At 46.0% G+C, this 16,330-nt stretch overlaps 1 protein-coding gene across 6 annotated transcripts in view; it reads right to left on the bottom strand.

Annotated features, from left to right (window-relative positions):
• The window catches only part of ALKBH3 (alkB homolog 3, alpha-ketoglutarate dependent dioxygenase), a 57,697-nt gene extending 44,469 nt beyond the window's left edge, over positions 1 to 13,228 (bottom strand). For 2 of the 6 annotated variants that reach the window (XR_011168942.1, XR_011168943.1), the window contains exons 1-5: positions 12,856 to 13,180; positions 12,145 to 12,235; positions 10,817 to 10,942; positions 10,380 to 10,486; positions 4,189 to 4,223 (exon numbers count right to left, since the gene is read on the bottom strand). Coding sequence is in view for 4 of the 6 variants with exons in the window: in XM_069091466.1 (XP_068947567.1) it covers positions 4,189 to 4,223; positions 10,380 to 10,486; positions 10,817 to 10,895 (221 nt within the window). In the remaining 2 variants the exon portion in view is untranslated. Of the gene's footprint in view, positions 1 to 4,188; positions 4,224 to 10,379; positions 10,487 to 10,816; positions 10,943 to 12,144; positions 12,236 to 12,855 lie in introns of all 6 variants that reach the window. The other 4 variants (XM_069091466.1, XM_069091465.1, XM_069091464.1 and 1 more) reach the window with 4 other exon arrangements.
• Positions 13,229 to 16,330: the final 3,102 nt, after the last annotated feature.

Genomic DNA, 16,330 nt, shown 5'->3' with positions numbered 1-16,330 from the left:
GTTTTGTTGAACTGCCACTGCAAAAAAAAACCCCAAAACTTTCTCTTTTATTCTTTGTTACCAGAAGACTTGCTGGGGAGGGGAGAAGGATATATTCAGAAACGAAGGCAATAAAATCAAAGATAATTACTTTTTAAAAATGTAAAATATTGCATTATACATACAAGTTAGTAGGAACTCCCAAGGGCTCAGAAGGCTAGAATATATTCAATTGGAGTCAGTCTAGGGTAGAAGAAAGGGACAGATTCAAAAGCCAGGAGAGCCCTGGGTCCAAATTCCAGTCCTGTGACTACTAGCAGCTCAACTAACTTTTGGGAACCTGTTTACTTATCTCTAAAACAGGAGATAACACTTAAGTATTGCCCCATTCTGGCTCTGTAAATCTTAAAGCACTATAAATAGGAGTTATTATTAAAATATAAAAGCACAAAACACAACACCTTCCTGTGAAGCTCCTGTGAGCCTGAAAGCTTAAGGGGGAAAGGGGTGACTGGCTGCAGGAAAGTCCCTGGCCTTCAATCTGCACAGACGTGACAGATCTCCACACAGACTGGCCAATGAACATTCGTTGCTGTTCAGCTGTTTTTCAGTCGTGTCTGACTCTTCATGACCCCATCTAGATTCTTCTCAGCAGATACTGGAGTGGTTTGCCATTTCCTTCTCTAGTTCATTTTATGGATGAGGAATTGAAGTAAATAGAGTTAAGTGACTTGCCAAGGTCACCCAGCTACTAAGTATCTGAGGCCTGATTTGAACTCGGGGAAGATGAGTCTTCCTGATTCCAGGCCCAGCACTCTCTCCACTGCCTTGACCAATAAACATTAGTTTTCTACATAATAAAGGATTTCAGGACTAACTGTGACACTTACAGTAGAGGTACCCAAGACCATAAGGAGCCTCAGCTACAGGCAGTGTAAGGCCTCTTATCCCTCCCCCGGGGGCCTCAGGCCCCATCATTATCAGGGAAGCTTAGACCCCAGCATCAGTGGGAAGGCACAGACCCAACAAGCGGACCTGGCTATCAGTTTGGGTCTCCTGAACAGTCTGGAGAGGAATAACCAGGGCAGGAATTCCAGCTGAAGAGTCTGTGGCTCTATGAACCTTCCCAAGCCCCGCAGCTGCCTGACGGGGGCAGAGTCCAATTATGGTCTGCTGTTGTTCTGCCTCAAACCAAGGTCAGGAACTTGGAGAGCTCTGCCCAGAAGGAGGATTTAGAGGGAAAGCAGATTAAGGGAAGCAGTGGTCTAAGCAAAACAAACCCTAAATCTGTACAAGAACACTGATAGCAAAGATACCTTTCTGAGGGAGCAAAGTCCAGGAATCTGAGGGGGCTGCCTATAAATCAGGGAACGGCCAAATAAGTTATGGCATATAAACATAATAGAATACTGTGCTGTAAGAGAAATGAAGGAGAAAGCTTCAGAGAAACCTACGATAACCTGTATGAAGTGATGTAAGTGCACCAGGAGAGGCTCGTGTCCACTTCTTGGTGAAGCCACATAAATGGTACTAAGTAGGGACTATGGCTCTTGGTAAGCGAACCATTGCCTCCTTCGCAGGCTGGGTTACGGACCCGGAGACCAGGACTCAGGGAAGTACACATTTGTCAGAGCCTATCTTTGCTGAGTGTTTGTTTATATTCAGTAAAGTGTCTGTATGCTTTTTAGTTTGTTTCACTGATTCAGTGCCTTCCAACTATGAACTCACACGTGGAGCCAGCATGTACCTGTCCTAAGAAAGGAACTTATCAGTCGAGTATTTATTAAACACCTGCTATGTGTTTAATAACTGAGATGATACTTAAGCCCACAAGAGCTAATGAGGTTGCCAAGACAGAACGGAAATCAGGCCCAGGAGAGAACTTTGGGGTACATGCATGGGGTGGGCGGGTATGTGATGTGGAAAGACAGAAGAATTAAGAGAGCGGTGGCATGAGAATTCAGAGGCAGGAGCGTATCCAGGAGGAGAGAGTGGTCAACAGCAACAAGCAGAGAGGTCTAAAAGGACGAGAATTACAAAGAGCCATCAGACCAGGCAACAAAGAAACCCCATCAGCTCTGGAGCCTCAAAGCACCTTCAGCTTAGTGATGAGATCAGAGGCCACAGAGGAGAGGAGAGGAAGCAGATAAACAAGAGTAACGGGCTAGAAAAGGCATCTGGCAGTGAAGGGAGGAGGACAGAGGAAGACGCCTGGAGCGCGGCAGGATGGAGCAAGGGTTTTTTAAGGATGGGAGAGACCCTTGAGCATTTAGAGACAGCAGGGAAGGAACTACTGCATAGGGAGAGACTGGACACTGGGAGGAAGGGAAGGAGGCAGAGATGAGAGCAGGAATAATAAGATAGATCATCTCTGGTAACTAAGGGCCTCAGTCCAGCGGGAAAGGGATATCTCACCCAAAGACAAAGACAGGGATCACATAAGCTGGGCCCCCAACATCCCAACGAAGAAAACAAGCCTCAGTGACCAATGGGAACCAAACAACTGCTCAAGCCACAAATAAGTCCAACAATGAGCCGTCAGCCAAAAAGCATGTATTAGGCATTTGCTATGTGCCAGGCACTGTGCTAAGCCCTAGGAATACAAATACAAGGAGAAATAAAGACAGCCCCTGCCCTCAAGGAGCTCAAATTCTAATGGGAGAAGACATCAAATAAAAGGAAACTGAAAAGGACCGAGAGGCAGCAGGCCTGGTTACCCTCTTAAATGGAAGGTCTGGGAGGAGTCCTCAGATGAGAGGAAGAGGTCAAAGAGGCAGAGGATAAACTTCCAGGATGTGAATTCCAGGGCTGGAATTAGGACCTGGAACAGCACCAAAGAAGTCTAGAGTGCAGCAACCAATTTCTCTCCAGTGATGAGAACAAGGAGGTCCACTCACTGAATCCTCAGAAGTAAAGTTATTTGGGATATCACGGGATTTTCACATATGTCACCTGCTAAATATGACTTGATCCCTGATGGAAATTTGATCTTTTTGCCTCATATATTTGCAAATCAGGGTGATGGGGAGAGAGAACAAACTCCCAGAACAATTTGGATAATTAAACAGCCTTTCCTATTGATGATGCTTGCTTTTACCATCCAAAACAAAGTCATGTCCACATATATCCCCTCTGTCCTCTTCCACACAGCAAGCCATCATTTATATCAAAAAAGACAAAGAAAAGCTAGGGAAGGGCTAAACAAAGTTCACTCCACAATGGAATGGAATATCATGGCAAGAAAAAGAAGAGTTCAGCAAAATTTGCCAGCACATTATAGCCGACAGTCTGGACATCCACAGACCACCCACCTCCACAAAGAAGGGAGGGCCACATGGCTGTTTAAAAAGCGACATTCTTCAACATTCCATTGGCTCTCTAATCCCTGGGGATGTTCCCACCCATCTGTGCAGATCCAAAAGCAAACACACAAGCCACAAAACAGGAAGATGAGCATCTCGAGCACACCTCATGATAAAGTGGGAACTAGGTCTGTTTTCTTTTTCTCCTGCGAAAACACATTAAACCCAAGTTCCAAAACCGGACTATCTCAGCAGTGCCTTCTGATGGTGTTATGACTTTGCTGTGCTTATCTGAAGCAAAGAATTTCATACAGCACCCTGGACTCTGGAGCTTCTACCTGCATCTGCAGGTAGAAAACTGAGGCCCAGAGAACGGAGGTGAGCTGCCCAGTGAAAGATCACCAGAAATCTGCCAGCATTTTAGGTGGCTCATCTCAAAAAGGCAGCCATGATACCGCATAAAGGCAAGGACATGAACAAGACTAACTTGTCAAACTCAAAGACGCTTTCTGTCAGTCACCTTGGAGATTCCCTTCTGGCTCACTTTCTCTGGAGACCAAGGGGAAGTGGATCAGAAAAGACCACACGACAGAGGACACCTGCTGCATAAAGTTCTTTCTCCCTTCTGAACTGCATCAGCAAATGTGGGAAGGCCACCAAAGGGGCTGAGTGAACACTCGTTGGGGGGTGGGGCGGAGGGGGCAGCAAACCTATAATGGTAGGACCTTCAGGGCTTCCTGAATTGCAGTGGAGATTCAGGCTTCACCTTCGCTGGGGCACCACTGGACCTCTAAGACTTTTTTACTCCAAGGTTTTGTGACTCATCAAGAGTAGCAGAAAGAAAATTTCTAAATGAGGTCATCTACAGGGTTTCACTGTCGGCTCCACTAGGCAGTGCGGTACTCACTCAATCATTTGTGGGTCTGGGATCCGACGTAAAACCTGCAGAAAACAAGCATGGTAGATTTAAGAACCAGACAACCATTTTAAAATCCTGAATTCACAGAGGTATTCCTATTTCTGCACAGAGAAAGGAAGAAGAGGAATTCGCATTTATACTGCGCCTACCAGAGCACTTGGTCTACGGTCCGAAAGACGCGAGTTTAAATCCACTCTTACTAGCTATGTGACCCTGGGCAAGTCACTCCCTTAACCTGTCTACCTCAGTTTCCTCACCTGCAGAATGAGGATAAAAGCAGCACTGACCTCCCAGGACAGCTGTGAGATAGTATTTAGAAAGAGCAATTAGCAGAGTGCCTGACACCCAGTGGGGCTATCTAAACGTTGGCTATCACTGCCGCTGCCGCTGCTGTTGTCATAAGCCAGGATTCTCATTTGACCCTCACCACAACTCCGTGAAGTGGGTGTTTTTACTGTCCCCATTTTACAGTTGAGGAAACTGAGGCAGAGAGGTTGTATGACGTGCTCAGGATCACACAGTGTCTGAGGATGGATCTGAACTCAGGTTTTCCCGACCCTGTGCACGATGGCGCCCCATAGCAGCCTTGGTCCTTACTCTTTGCTTACCCTCTTCATTCCTACTGAAATACTGTTAGTTTAAAACAAGTCCCTCCCAGAAAACCAGCTCCCAAACTATATTAAAAACAGTAATTGTCTACACAATCTGGGCCTGGTTAAAAGATTTAAGAGGCTGAACAGGAGATGAGGGCCACCACACATAAGCAAACAACTCAAGAAACCCAAAGACCCATCTTCTGTCAGTATCTGACCAAAACACAGATGGATTCTGGGAACACTAGCCAGCAGTCTGGCAGAAATTAGGATCAGATCAACACTTCGTACTATAAACAAGGATAAGTTCCAAATGGATACATGATCTGGATATAAAAGTTCACATCATAAATTAGAAGAGTAAGAAAATGTACCTTTTAGATTCATAAAGAAGGGAAAAGTTCATGTATATGCAAGGGACAGAGAGGATCACAACTTTGATTACAAAAAATGTTTTAAATTTTTTGCACAAACAAATCCAGTGCAACTTAAGATTAGAAGGAAAACAGCTAAATGGGAATAAATCTTAGCAGCAAATTTCTTTGAACCATGTCTCATTTCTAAGACATGTAAATCATAATCCCCAACAGATAAATCAAAGAATTTTTCCTTTGATATCTTCTTATCAAAGGAAATGAAGAGGCAGTTCTCAAAGAAAGAAATCCAAGTCATCGATAGCCATGTGAAAAAAAAAAACCCTCCAAATCACTAATAATTAAAGAAATGCAAATTAATCTAACTATAAGTTTGGCAAAGATGACAAAAGAGAAAAATGATAAGTGTTGGGAAAGAGAGAGGAAAAACAGACACGATCAGTGGAGTTGTGAACTGTTCCAGCTATTCTGGAAAGGAACTTGGAATTATGGCCAAAAAGTCACTTGACTATGCGTAGCCTTTTGCCCTATCAATACCACTACTAGGCCTATACCCCAGGGAGACCAAAGAAAGAGGCAAAGCACTCACATGTACAAAAATATTTGTAGCAGCTTTTTCATAGTATCAATAAACTGGAAACTAAAGGGGTGCCCATCTATTGGGGAATGGATAAACAAATCATGGTATATGAATGTAACTGACTATTACTGAATCATAAGGAATGACAAAAAGAGTTTCAGAGCAAACTGGGAAGACTTCCATGAAGTAATGCAGTGTCGGGAGCAGAACCAGCAAAACAATTTATTCTCTAACAACACTGTAAAAAGGAGCAATGAAAGACTTAAGTACTGTGATCAACACAATCGTGATTCCAGAGGACCAATGATGAAAAACATAACCCACCTCCTTTCTAAGGTGATGAAAAAAACAAATACAAGGAATGCGATGCATTTTTTGACAGTCAATAGACTGTGATGATTAAAAAGGTTCGAAAGATGTTGTTTCTGGGTAATTTATTTATTTTATAAATAAGGCCAGCATATTATTAATAAAAGGATGGTCATTAGGCCATCTCTCTGACCAAAGACAATCATGGTGGTGGCTCATAGTTTATATACCCTTTGAAGAGGAGGTGCTCAATGAGGGGCTGAAAGTGACATCAGGCCATCCTTGGACCTCTAGAGAAACTATATTCTCAGCCCACCACCAGCTTTGGGTTATCTAGACAAAAGGATCTGTCTTCACCTAAGTGGAAGTGGAACACAATGGGCTTCCCCACCTTAGATTAAATTCCTCGTAAGGTTTCATGGCCAAGATTGAGGAGAGCTAATTCATCTCATCAGTAATGTCCTATAAAAGACTGAACTTTTTACTTTTTTAAAATCAGGACTTTGAAAGAAGGAGAGAACTCTGAATCTCCCCAGATTATTGGTTATTAATAATCATTTATCACTAGGAATTTGTTTTGCTTGATTTATAAGGGTTTCCTTTGGTTTTCTTTTCCCCCTGGAGGTGGGGGAGAAAAGAAATGATTGTTAATTAGAAATGATTTAATTCCAAAAAATGAATAAAAATTAAAACCACCCTTTCATTCTGCCAGAGTACCTCCTGGCTTGTTCTTACAGGTACATGACGCATGCTTGCCTCTTTCTTGCCAGGTATATTTGTGAAAAGAGACTAGCTCCAAGGCTGAAGAGAAAGGCAATATGCCTCCAATGAATACTCTTACTAGTTAGCAAGTAGCTCTGTTAAAGGACTATGGCAAAGAGGTTGAAACCAAAAACTATTAGAACTTTTCTATTACTTTCTATTACTTGTGGATTTCAATTTTTTAACACAATGGAGAACCACCCATTTTCTCTGCTGAATACAACCCTGCTCCGTGGGGAAAACATTCAACGACAAAGCCAACAAATGCTTATTAAAGGCCAATTGTGTACAAAGCTCTGGGCCAGATGCTAAAGAAACAAAAAAGAAAAACAGAGGGCCTATCCTGAAGGAGGCTATCATTCAGGAGGGGACTAAAGCACAAGGACAAATAACAATATGCTGAGGACCCAGAAGAAGTAAATGAAATGAAGCAGGAAAGATTTCTGGGGAAGGAGGAGTCACTTCTGGAAGAGGGGGTTTTATGAAGGAGGTGGCTGCTGAGAAGGGCCTTGATGGAAAAAAGCTGCCTATAGATACTGGTGTCCAGGGACTCCATCACAGGCAAGGAGCACAGATCATGAGGCCCTTTGAGATGGTTCCACAGTCCAACCTGGGGTCATTGTTCAGGTTTGATTACTCAGAATGAATGTAAATTCCAACTGTTTCTGTTCTGGCCAGAAATCTGAAGGTCTTCCCCTCACAGATTAATTTTCTTTTTTTGAGTAGGTAAAAGAGGCCATTCTCTGCCTCATTTCCTACCTAGACTCAATCACTGAACGGTCACTGTTGTAGTCAAACTGAGACCTGGGAAGATCTGGGCTTAAAAAGGCCCAAGTCTCCCACTGCATCCAGGCCGTCTCCAGTCTCCTGATCTGTATCTTGCCACTGGATGAAGATGGCTCTGGAGCAGAGTCAGGCTGGTGACTTTGCACAGCTGTGCCTCTCTTAAATCCAATTCACTTGCAAGTCAAGACACGACCTTCCTGATATCACAGTCCTCTTTGAGAACAGCAGCAATAGCCCAAGCCCTCATTTTAAAGATGAAATAGAAGCCCAGGGGGTAACTGGTGCAGTCAGAAGGGTAGGAAGCAAGAAAGCTGGGATCTGAACCCCAGTCTGCCCTTCTCCGGGATCTGCTCAGTCATCATCCCAGACGTCTGGGGCCCTACAGCTTTCCTCACACTAGCCAACACTCTTCATACAGCCCTAAGATACCTCCCATCTTTTACTCTTCCAGGACCAGCTTAGGTACAGCCTACTTCTGGCAAAGGTACCGAGGTAGAAGAGAAAAGGACACACACAGAAAAAAAGGGCCTCCCGAGCCCAGTGTGTGTGGGAGAGCTGCATAAAGGGAGGCTGGAAAGGGAAGGCAGAACTAGAGGGTGGAAGGTCTGAAGTGCCTGGAAAAGGAGCTTACAGACTTATTCTACAGGAAAGGGGGATCCACGGAAGACATATAAGCAGGGAAACAGCACCATCAGACCTCTAGGCAAAGTGAGGACTGAGTACCCTCTTCTCTCTCCATAAGCCTCCCATGCTTCCTCATGTCCCCCTGTAGCAGCAAACACACTGGCATCCCCAGGGTGGCTGCTGGCACAGGTTCTTAGATCTGCTTTATTAGGAAAGAGAACTGTTCAAGGCATCAACCACCTTTTTAAATTACATTCATTAGTTCAGAGGAAAAGTCAGCACCCTGAACTTCAGAGAAAATACAAACAGAGAAAATCTAAGCAAAGAAATAAAGACCAACAGACAGTGCTCTGACTGCCTGAATCAACTATACACTTTACATACATCCCTGGATCGAAGGAGCCTTTACATCTGAGCAGTCGGGGAGCTCTGAACATGTGGCCACTCAGAATCTCCACCAGGGAATCACAAGATCCTTCTCACAAGCGGGTTCCCAAAGCAAAATGTCAACTCACAGTATATATACACACTTCTCAGAGCCAGAAGGCATCATGTGACTCAGTACCTAATTAGACATTAGCAAAAGGTGTGAAAGCCTTCCTACAAGCAAGCCTTCCCTTAGCAAGCTTCCCTTAATGGGCTGGAAGATCTTATACCCCATTAACATTACACCCCCACCCCCCTCAGCTGAGGACTTCTCTTCTTATTTTGCTGAGGAAAACTAAAGCCATTTACTTTGCAACCCCTCTTCACCTTCTCTTCATCCCCCAGCCTCTCCTCCTTGACTCCAGTCTCTGATGAGGTGATTCTTTTCCTTGCTAAGGTCCTTCTTCTGTACCCCCAACCCCATTCCCTCCAATTCTTTACTGCCTTTAAACATACCCTAGCCTCTGCCATCCCTAAAAAAAACCTCCAGAGGGGATGACTGGCAAAAGCAAAAGGCTTAACCCTGGCAAAGAAGAAGGGCATCAGAAAAGAGATTTTTGGATAAAATGAAAGTTAAGTGTTAATAAAATACACAAGTCAATCTCCTGGTGCCACTGGGAGGAATGTTAGTGGCCTGAAGACAATGCCAAGATGCCCTGAAACCTCAGGATACTGGTGTTGGATTGTCACCATCAGAGCAAAACCAGGCTGTGGACAACCTATGGGCCTTTCTTCTCTAGGGTGTAATGTGATGGTGAAAGAGGAACATTTGTCTGCTCTGGACTTTATTAAATCAGACCTGAATAAAGCACCTTGAACTACTTGGGAGTAGTTTTAACCTACCTATTTTCCTAGCATTATTTATCTAGCCCATCACCTGCCAAATCTTATTATTTCCACCTCACCATGTCTAACCCCTCTTCTCTCCAGCCACAGGTCGTCACCTCAGGTCATGACCCTTCACCTCTGGCCTGGACAACTTCAACAGCCTCCTCCTCAGTCTCCCTGCCTCAAGACTCTCCCCAGGCCACTCCAATGCAGACTCCACAGGGCGGTCAGACACCTTCCTAAAGCTCAGGTCTGAACACGCTGCTCCCCCCATCCAATCAAGTCCAGTGGCTTCTTTTCATTCAATCCACAAGCAAACAGAAACCCCTCTAGTGCCATGTAAAGGACTTCACAACCTAAGCTCACCCCAGCTCTCCAGCCTGCCATGCATCACTCCCCTTCTGACCATCAGGCTTCAGTCAGTCTCCTCTTCTGACTGTTCCTCACACAGAGCACTCCACTGCCCATCACCACGCCCTCATACACCAGATCCCCCAGGGCCTCCAATGCACTCCCTCCTCTCAGAATCCAGAGATGCCTTTCAAACTCACCAGCACAAAGACCACCTTCTAGAGGATGCCCTCCCTCACCCTCCTTGCTGTGGGCAGTCTCCCCTGCCACAAACCACCTTGTAGCTCATGGGTGTATCCTGTGCGTATGTCTGTGCACGTGATGTACATGTCTTCTCTCTTTCCCCCAACCCCATGGAAGCTCCTTGGGGACATGGACTATTTATCACTGTATCTCCAGAGCCCAGGACAGTGACTGCCTGTCATAATAAGTACATATTAAGCACTTAATAAATGCCCGTTAATTACTAACCAGCTCTTTTCCTTAACAGTAAATATATTCTAAAAATCCCTTTGATTCTGTTAGCAGAGTCTGAGAAGCGCTCACCTCTTCCTTGGGCTCTTTATATACAAACTGTCTTTCCGATGGAAGTGACTCCCTTTTCATCCAGGTCTGCGCAAGGCCTTGGTGAGCATGGCCTTTGGCACTGAGCGCTAAAGCAAAGGAAAGAACAAGATCAGGCTAAGGGCGCCACCAAACAGTGGAGCAGAGGGAGCAGGCCAGCTCCTCACGCTTCACTAAGCAAGCCCCAAGAGCCTCCTCGCCGGCACTGGGCCTCCCTGGCATCTAAGCACTGCTGGGGCCCAGAGAGGACTTGAGGGTATGGGTGTGCCCTGGGAGGGCTCAGGGCAGTAAGGGGAAATGAAGACTGGCTACCCCTCCCCAGGTGCCCTGGACAGGACACAATTACTTAAGAAAGACTCTGCCACCACAGGACCGGAGCATCGAAGGATGTGATCAGGACTGAGACCCCGCCACCTTGCCTGGCTTCACAGCAGCCTGACTCTTGGCAGGGCCTGCCCAGCCCCCCTGCACTCGAACTCTTCGTCTCTTGTCATCCATGGTCACAAAAGCACTGCCTGCTCTTTGTCGGCTTGTTTGTTTTCTCCCTGATGCGAATAAAACAGATTCTCTTGGTTGGAACAACTCAATTCAATCCTCTCCACATCTGCTCATGACCGGCTAGGTGAGGCCTGGTGCTGGGGGGTAGGATCTATGAGGTAAGACCCAGCTCCTGCTCCAAGGGGGTTTTATTCCATACTGACAGGGGAGGCAGGAAGAACGGATACAAAAATAACAAAGCAGCAGGTGACAAACACAAAGGACGACTCTAAGCCATGAGCAGAGATAGATATTTACAGAGAAAGGGAGAGCGAATTAAAGGAAATCTTTGTGGAAAAGTTATGACCTGGCCTAAACCTTGGGGGGATTCAGCTGTGATAATGGCGTGGGGGAAGGCACAGAGAACGTTCCCAGAAGACCAGAGGATCAAGATCTAGTGCTGAAAGAGCCCTTGGGGACAGCCTATCTAGTCCGGAACCTTCGCTTTCTAGAGGGCAGAGAGGCGTGGGGGCTGCCCAAGGTCAGAGGCTGCTCCAGAGGAAGGCAAAGTAACTGTCCCCTAAGGAGGTGGAGAAATGAAATGGTTTTGTGAACACACATCTTGAATTTTATTAGACTGTAACCATTTTATCAAGCAGCTGCCTGTATCTGATTCCTCACCAGTCAGTCACAAATCCTGTTTTCTTTTATGCCAGTAAAGAAACAAATTCTAAATTCAGCATGCACTAAAATTACACTAATAGACCTAATCCTCATCAGTCCCCAGTCTTAGAGTATAAGCTCATTTGTGCACAGGGGAAAAGAGACAGATCAAATAATTCTCTCAAGACAAATCAATGGCCGTGTGACGTTGGGCAAGTCACTTGACCCCAATTGCCCTGCCCTCCCCCCTCCAAAAAGTAAAAAAAAAAAAAAAAAAAAAAATGGGCCTAGTTGGGGGTACTGGGGGGGGGGGGGGGGTGGGGGGGGGGGGAAGTTCCCATTGGTGGAGGGAAGCACCAAAGGGATACTGACACCTGTTCTGCAATATAGAGTCAGTCTCAGGAAGTTTTCTGGGGGCACTGATATGGTTAAGTGACTTTTCCACGGCCCTAGAGGATCTCATCTGGGTCTCTGCGCTGTTTGGGAAGGTTCCCCATCCAATACACCAAATCTCACTTCAGGAACAGCAGCAGATTAGAATTCAAACTGCACAAATTCCCAGCTTTGGGTTAAATGTAAATCCGAGTTACAAGACACAGTCACTTACCAACTATTCTCTAGGGCAGATTCAGTCACAAAAACTGGCTTGAGGCTTCAAGAAATACGGATTTTCGTCTAGAACACACAGGGCAGAGACGCTGCAAAGAAAAACCAGAAGGAGGGGGCGTGACCAGGAGGGCGACTACAGCGACGGCCTTAAAATGTCCCAAGGGCGAGAGCCCTGGAAACCCGCGCTCCGCTGCGGGGCACCTTCGGTTCACCCATTATCGGCTGCCACCAACACGCCCGCTGTTAACAAGTGGAACAGGTGGGGCGCAGCCTCGGGGTTGGGAGGCTCTGGGTTCGAGACCTGATCTGATCTACACTGGCTTACTACTCCCTGGGACTAGAAGCAGTACAGGGGAAGAGGGGCGGTGCTGGGTTCAAGTTCTGCCTCTGCACGTGGGTCCCTCAAACAAGTTCCCACGCCCACGTGACACGGGGGGGGGGAGGGGTGACGTCAGCGGTCCGGACACCAGCCAACCCCCAATGCAGCAGTCTATGGAGCATTTAAAGTCCGCAAAGACCCTCGCAAACAGCGCCCTCTGGGGTAATGTGCCCATTTTACAGAAGGCACCAGGAAGGCCGGGTAGCGCCGGATCACGTGCGCAGGGACCCCAGCCGCATGTCCACCAGCGCCTGCCAAGGGACGCCGGCCCCTGGCCGAAGGCCCTCGACCTAACGGGGGGCGGGGGGCGGCCGTCCGCTCCGGCCCTACCCCATTTGTCGGATGAGGAGACTGAGGCCCCGGGAGTCAGGGGACTCTCCCCTCCTCCCTCCCGCGCAGGCGCCCTCGGGGCCGGAGGGTTACGCGGAACCAACAGCCTGGCTTTACAGGTGAAACTGAGGCCCGGCTGGGAATGCAGGAGCTGCTCCGGGCTGGCTCTCACCCCCATCACGGCAGCTCGCCCCTCCGCCCCGGGGCCCCGGGAGCGGCGAGGCCGGGCCCGAGCTACCTGCACGAGACCCGCCTACACCCACCAGCCCCTTCCCAGCAGAACTTCCGGCCGACCCTGCCGGCTCCGCAGCTGCTTCCGGTGCTAGTGCGCTGCTGCTGGCGTCCGGGCTGCAACTGTTCCCCTGGTGCAGAGGGTCCGCCTCCGGAGGGAGGAGCAGGCGGAGAGAAAGTGGGAGGGGCCAAGAGGGCGAGAGGAGCCAAGAAGAGGGAGGGAGGAGCCAAGAGGAGGGAGGGAGGAGCCAGGAGGGGAGGGGCGGGGAAGCAGGAGCTAGGGGAGAAAGAGGAGAGAGGGGGAGGCTGGTGCTGGGAAAGCACTCAAAGCAAATTCTGGGAACCACTCTGTATAGACCTTGGGTTATTATGGACTTCATCTATAGAGCAGGAATAATACTATTATTTGCCCGAGTTTGGAGATGGAAAATTATATAGCAACATGAGAATAACTGAGTATTTTAAACCAGTCATTCCTCTGGGCCCTGCCAAAGCACAATCACTTATGGAGTTGGTGAAAAGATCACCTTGTAAAGTTTATGTCCTCTAAACCCAGACCCAGGGAGCTCTAAGTGCTCGAGAGATTTATTGGTAGGGTGACTTGTAACAATCCAACCCGCTTTGTATACGGTACAGTCTTCTTCACTGCCCCTTGTGAAAAGGGAGCCATCCACAAGCAGCCATTAAGACTGGCCTCCAGACTGCTGCTGGTCCATGCCCTGGCTCTGGGCACTGGTCCCTGTTGTCCCCCAAACCTGTAGCTTCCTTTAATATCCCCCTTGGAGCTCCCTTCAAGTCCCAGCTAAAACCCTGAAAGCCTTTCCTGATCCCTGTTAACGACAGTACCTTCCTTCTGTTAGTTATCTACAATTCATTTGTGCATAGCCTTTTGCATGTTACTTTCCCCACTGGACTGGGAGCTCCTTGAGGGCAGTGACTCCTTTGCCTTTCTTCGTATTCCCAATACTGAGCACAGTGCCTGGGACATAGAATTTTCTGAATAAATTCTTGCTGACAATTCCAAAAGACTCATGATGAACTTAGAGTGCATAATGAAGCACACTTTTTTCACTTTCTATATTCTTGGTTGTGTTTTCTTTTGCAACATGACTAATATGGAAATGTTCTGCATGATTTCATATGTATAATCAATATCATAGAAGTTGCCTTCTCAGGGGTAAGGGAGGAGAGAGAGAGAATTTGGAACTCAAGATTTCAAAAAGTGAATGTTAAAAAATGTTTAATTTTTTTTTTTTAAGCATTTGGGGTTAAGTAACTTGCTCAAGGTTACCCGGCCAGGTGTTTCTGGGTGGATGCTAAGTGTTTGAGCCTGGATTCGATCCCCAGATCATGCCAACACTGGAGCCGGTGCTCTTACTCACTGTGCTACCTGGCTGCCCCCAAAATATGTTTAATATTATTGGGAAATATTCAATTAAATAACTAAAAAATATTTTTAAAAATGAGTGCTTGTTGTTTAAAAAAAATAAATGCCTGACTTGAGTGACTCAACCAAGTCAATGATAAAAGGAGACCCAAATCCCCAAATTTCTTAGCCTTAGAGTATCTGCTTAGTGGGAAGACCCTGGCGTATCTTCTAGCAGGCTGTTTGTGTTAGTTCCCTGATTATGGTTTTGGAAGAAGGGTAAACATATCTAGTCTGGTGAGTCACCGCTGATTAGAAACAGAGAAGTCTCATTACCCCTTCTAGGTCATTGTTTCCCCACAAGTGCTTAGCATGGGTGGATGGAAAATATGATCCAATCCAATCCAATCCAACAATTCAATTCAACACATCTGTTAAGTACCTATGGGCTGGATCAATTAGAGAATGGCTGAACAAGTTGTGGTTTATGAATATAATGGAATACTACTGTGCTATAAGAAATGACAAGCAGGTGGATTTCAGAAAAACCTATAAAGACTTACATGAACTGATACAAAGTGAAATGAGCAGAACCAGAAAATTGTACACAGTAATAGCAACACCGTAAATGATCAACTGTGAATGGCTTCACTATTTTCAGCAATACAGTTATCCAACAGAATTCCAAAGGACTCATCATGAAAAATGATATTCACATCCAAGAAAAGAACTGATGGAATGAGTCTGAATGCAGATTGAAGCATATTATTTTCACTTTTTTTTAAAAATTTTGATCTGTTTCTTCTTTTACAACATGACTAATATGGAAATGTTTTATATGATTGAACATATATAATCTCTATCAAATTGTTTGCCATCTTAGGGAGGGGGAGGTAAGGGAAGGAGAAAATTCAGGACTCAAAAAAATTTTTTAAATGAATGTCAAAATTTGTCTTTACATGAAATTGGGGAAAAAATATTATTTTACAAAGTACCCATTGGTTGGGCATACAAAGCACTATGCCAGGTTCTAGGGATACAAAGACAAAAGGAAACAATGCCTGCCCTCAAAAAGGGCATTCTGGGAATGGATACAACTGATGAAGAAATGTACCCAGATGAGTGAATGCAAAGCGCCATTTAGTATCATCCCCTATTTTTATAGATGAGGAAACTGAGGCTAAGACTTGCCCAGGATTGCACGAGTGTCAAAGGTGGGATTTGTCTCCAAGGACTCTCCATTATACTACATTGCCTCTTGATAGCTTAACACCTGAGGATTTTGTTGTTCAGTCATTTCAGTCCTGCCCAACTCTCTATGACCCCCTTTGGAATTTTCTTGGCAGAGATACTGCAATGGTTTGCCATTTCCTTCTCCAGCTCATTTGACAGATGAGAAAACTGAAGCAAAGTTAGGTGACTTGCCCGGGGTCACACAGCTAGTAAGTATCTGAGGCCTGATTTGAACTCAGGAAGATGAGTCTTGCTCACTCCAGGCCCAGAGCTTTATTCACTGTGCCACCTAACTTCCCATATCTGGGAATACCCAAACAAAATAAAAAACAGTCCCTTCCCTCAAGTAGTTTGTATTCAACTGAAGGGATACAACATGTAAAAAAAAAATAAGCCAGCTATTTGGCATAGAGGATAGAGCGTTAGATTTACAGTCAGGAAGACATGAGTTCAAATCCTACCTTAGATACTGACTATGGAACTCTGGGCAAGTCACTTAACCTGCCCCAGTTTCCTCATCTGTAAAATGGGGATAATAGCACCTACCTCCCAGGACTGCTGTGAGATCAAGTGAAATAAAATACATAAAGCACTCTGCAAATGAATTTCAAAATGCCAAATAAATGCTAGCTGCTATTATTGCTG

This window comes from Petaurus breviceps, unplaced genomic scaffold, assembly GCF_028583685.1.
Source record: "Petaurus breviceps papuanus isolate PSGF00001 unplaced genomic scaffold, PetGlider_PUasm1.0 188, whole genome shotgun sequence".
Classification (NCBI taxonomy): Eukaryota; Metazoa; Chordata; class Mammalia; order Diprotodontia; family Petauridae; genus Petaurus; species Petaurus breviceps.
This window is presented reverse-complemented; position numbering and strand designations above follow the sequence as displayed.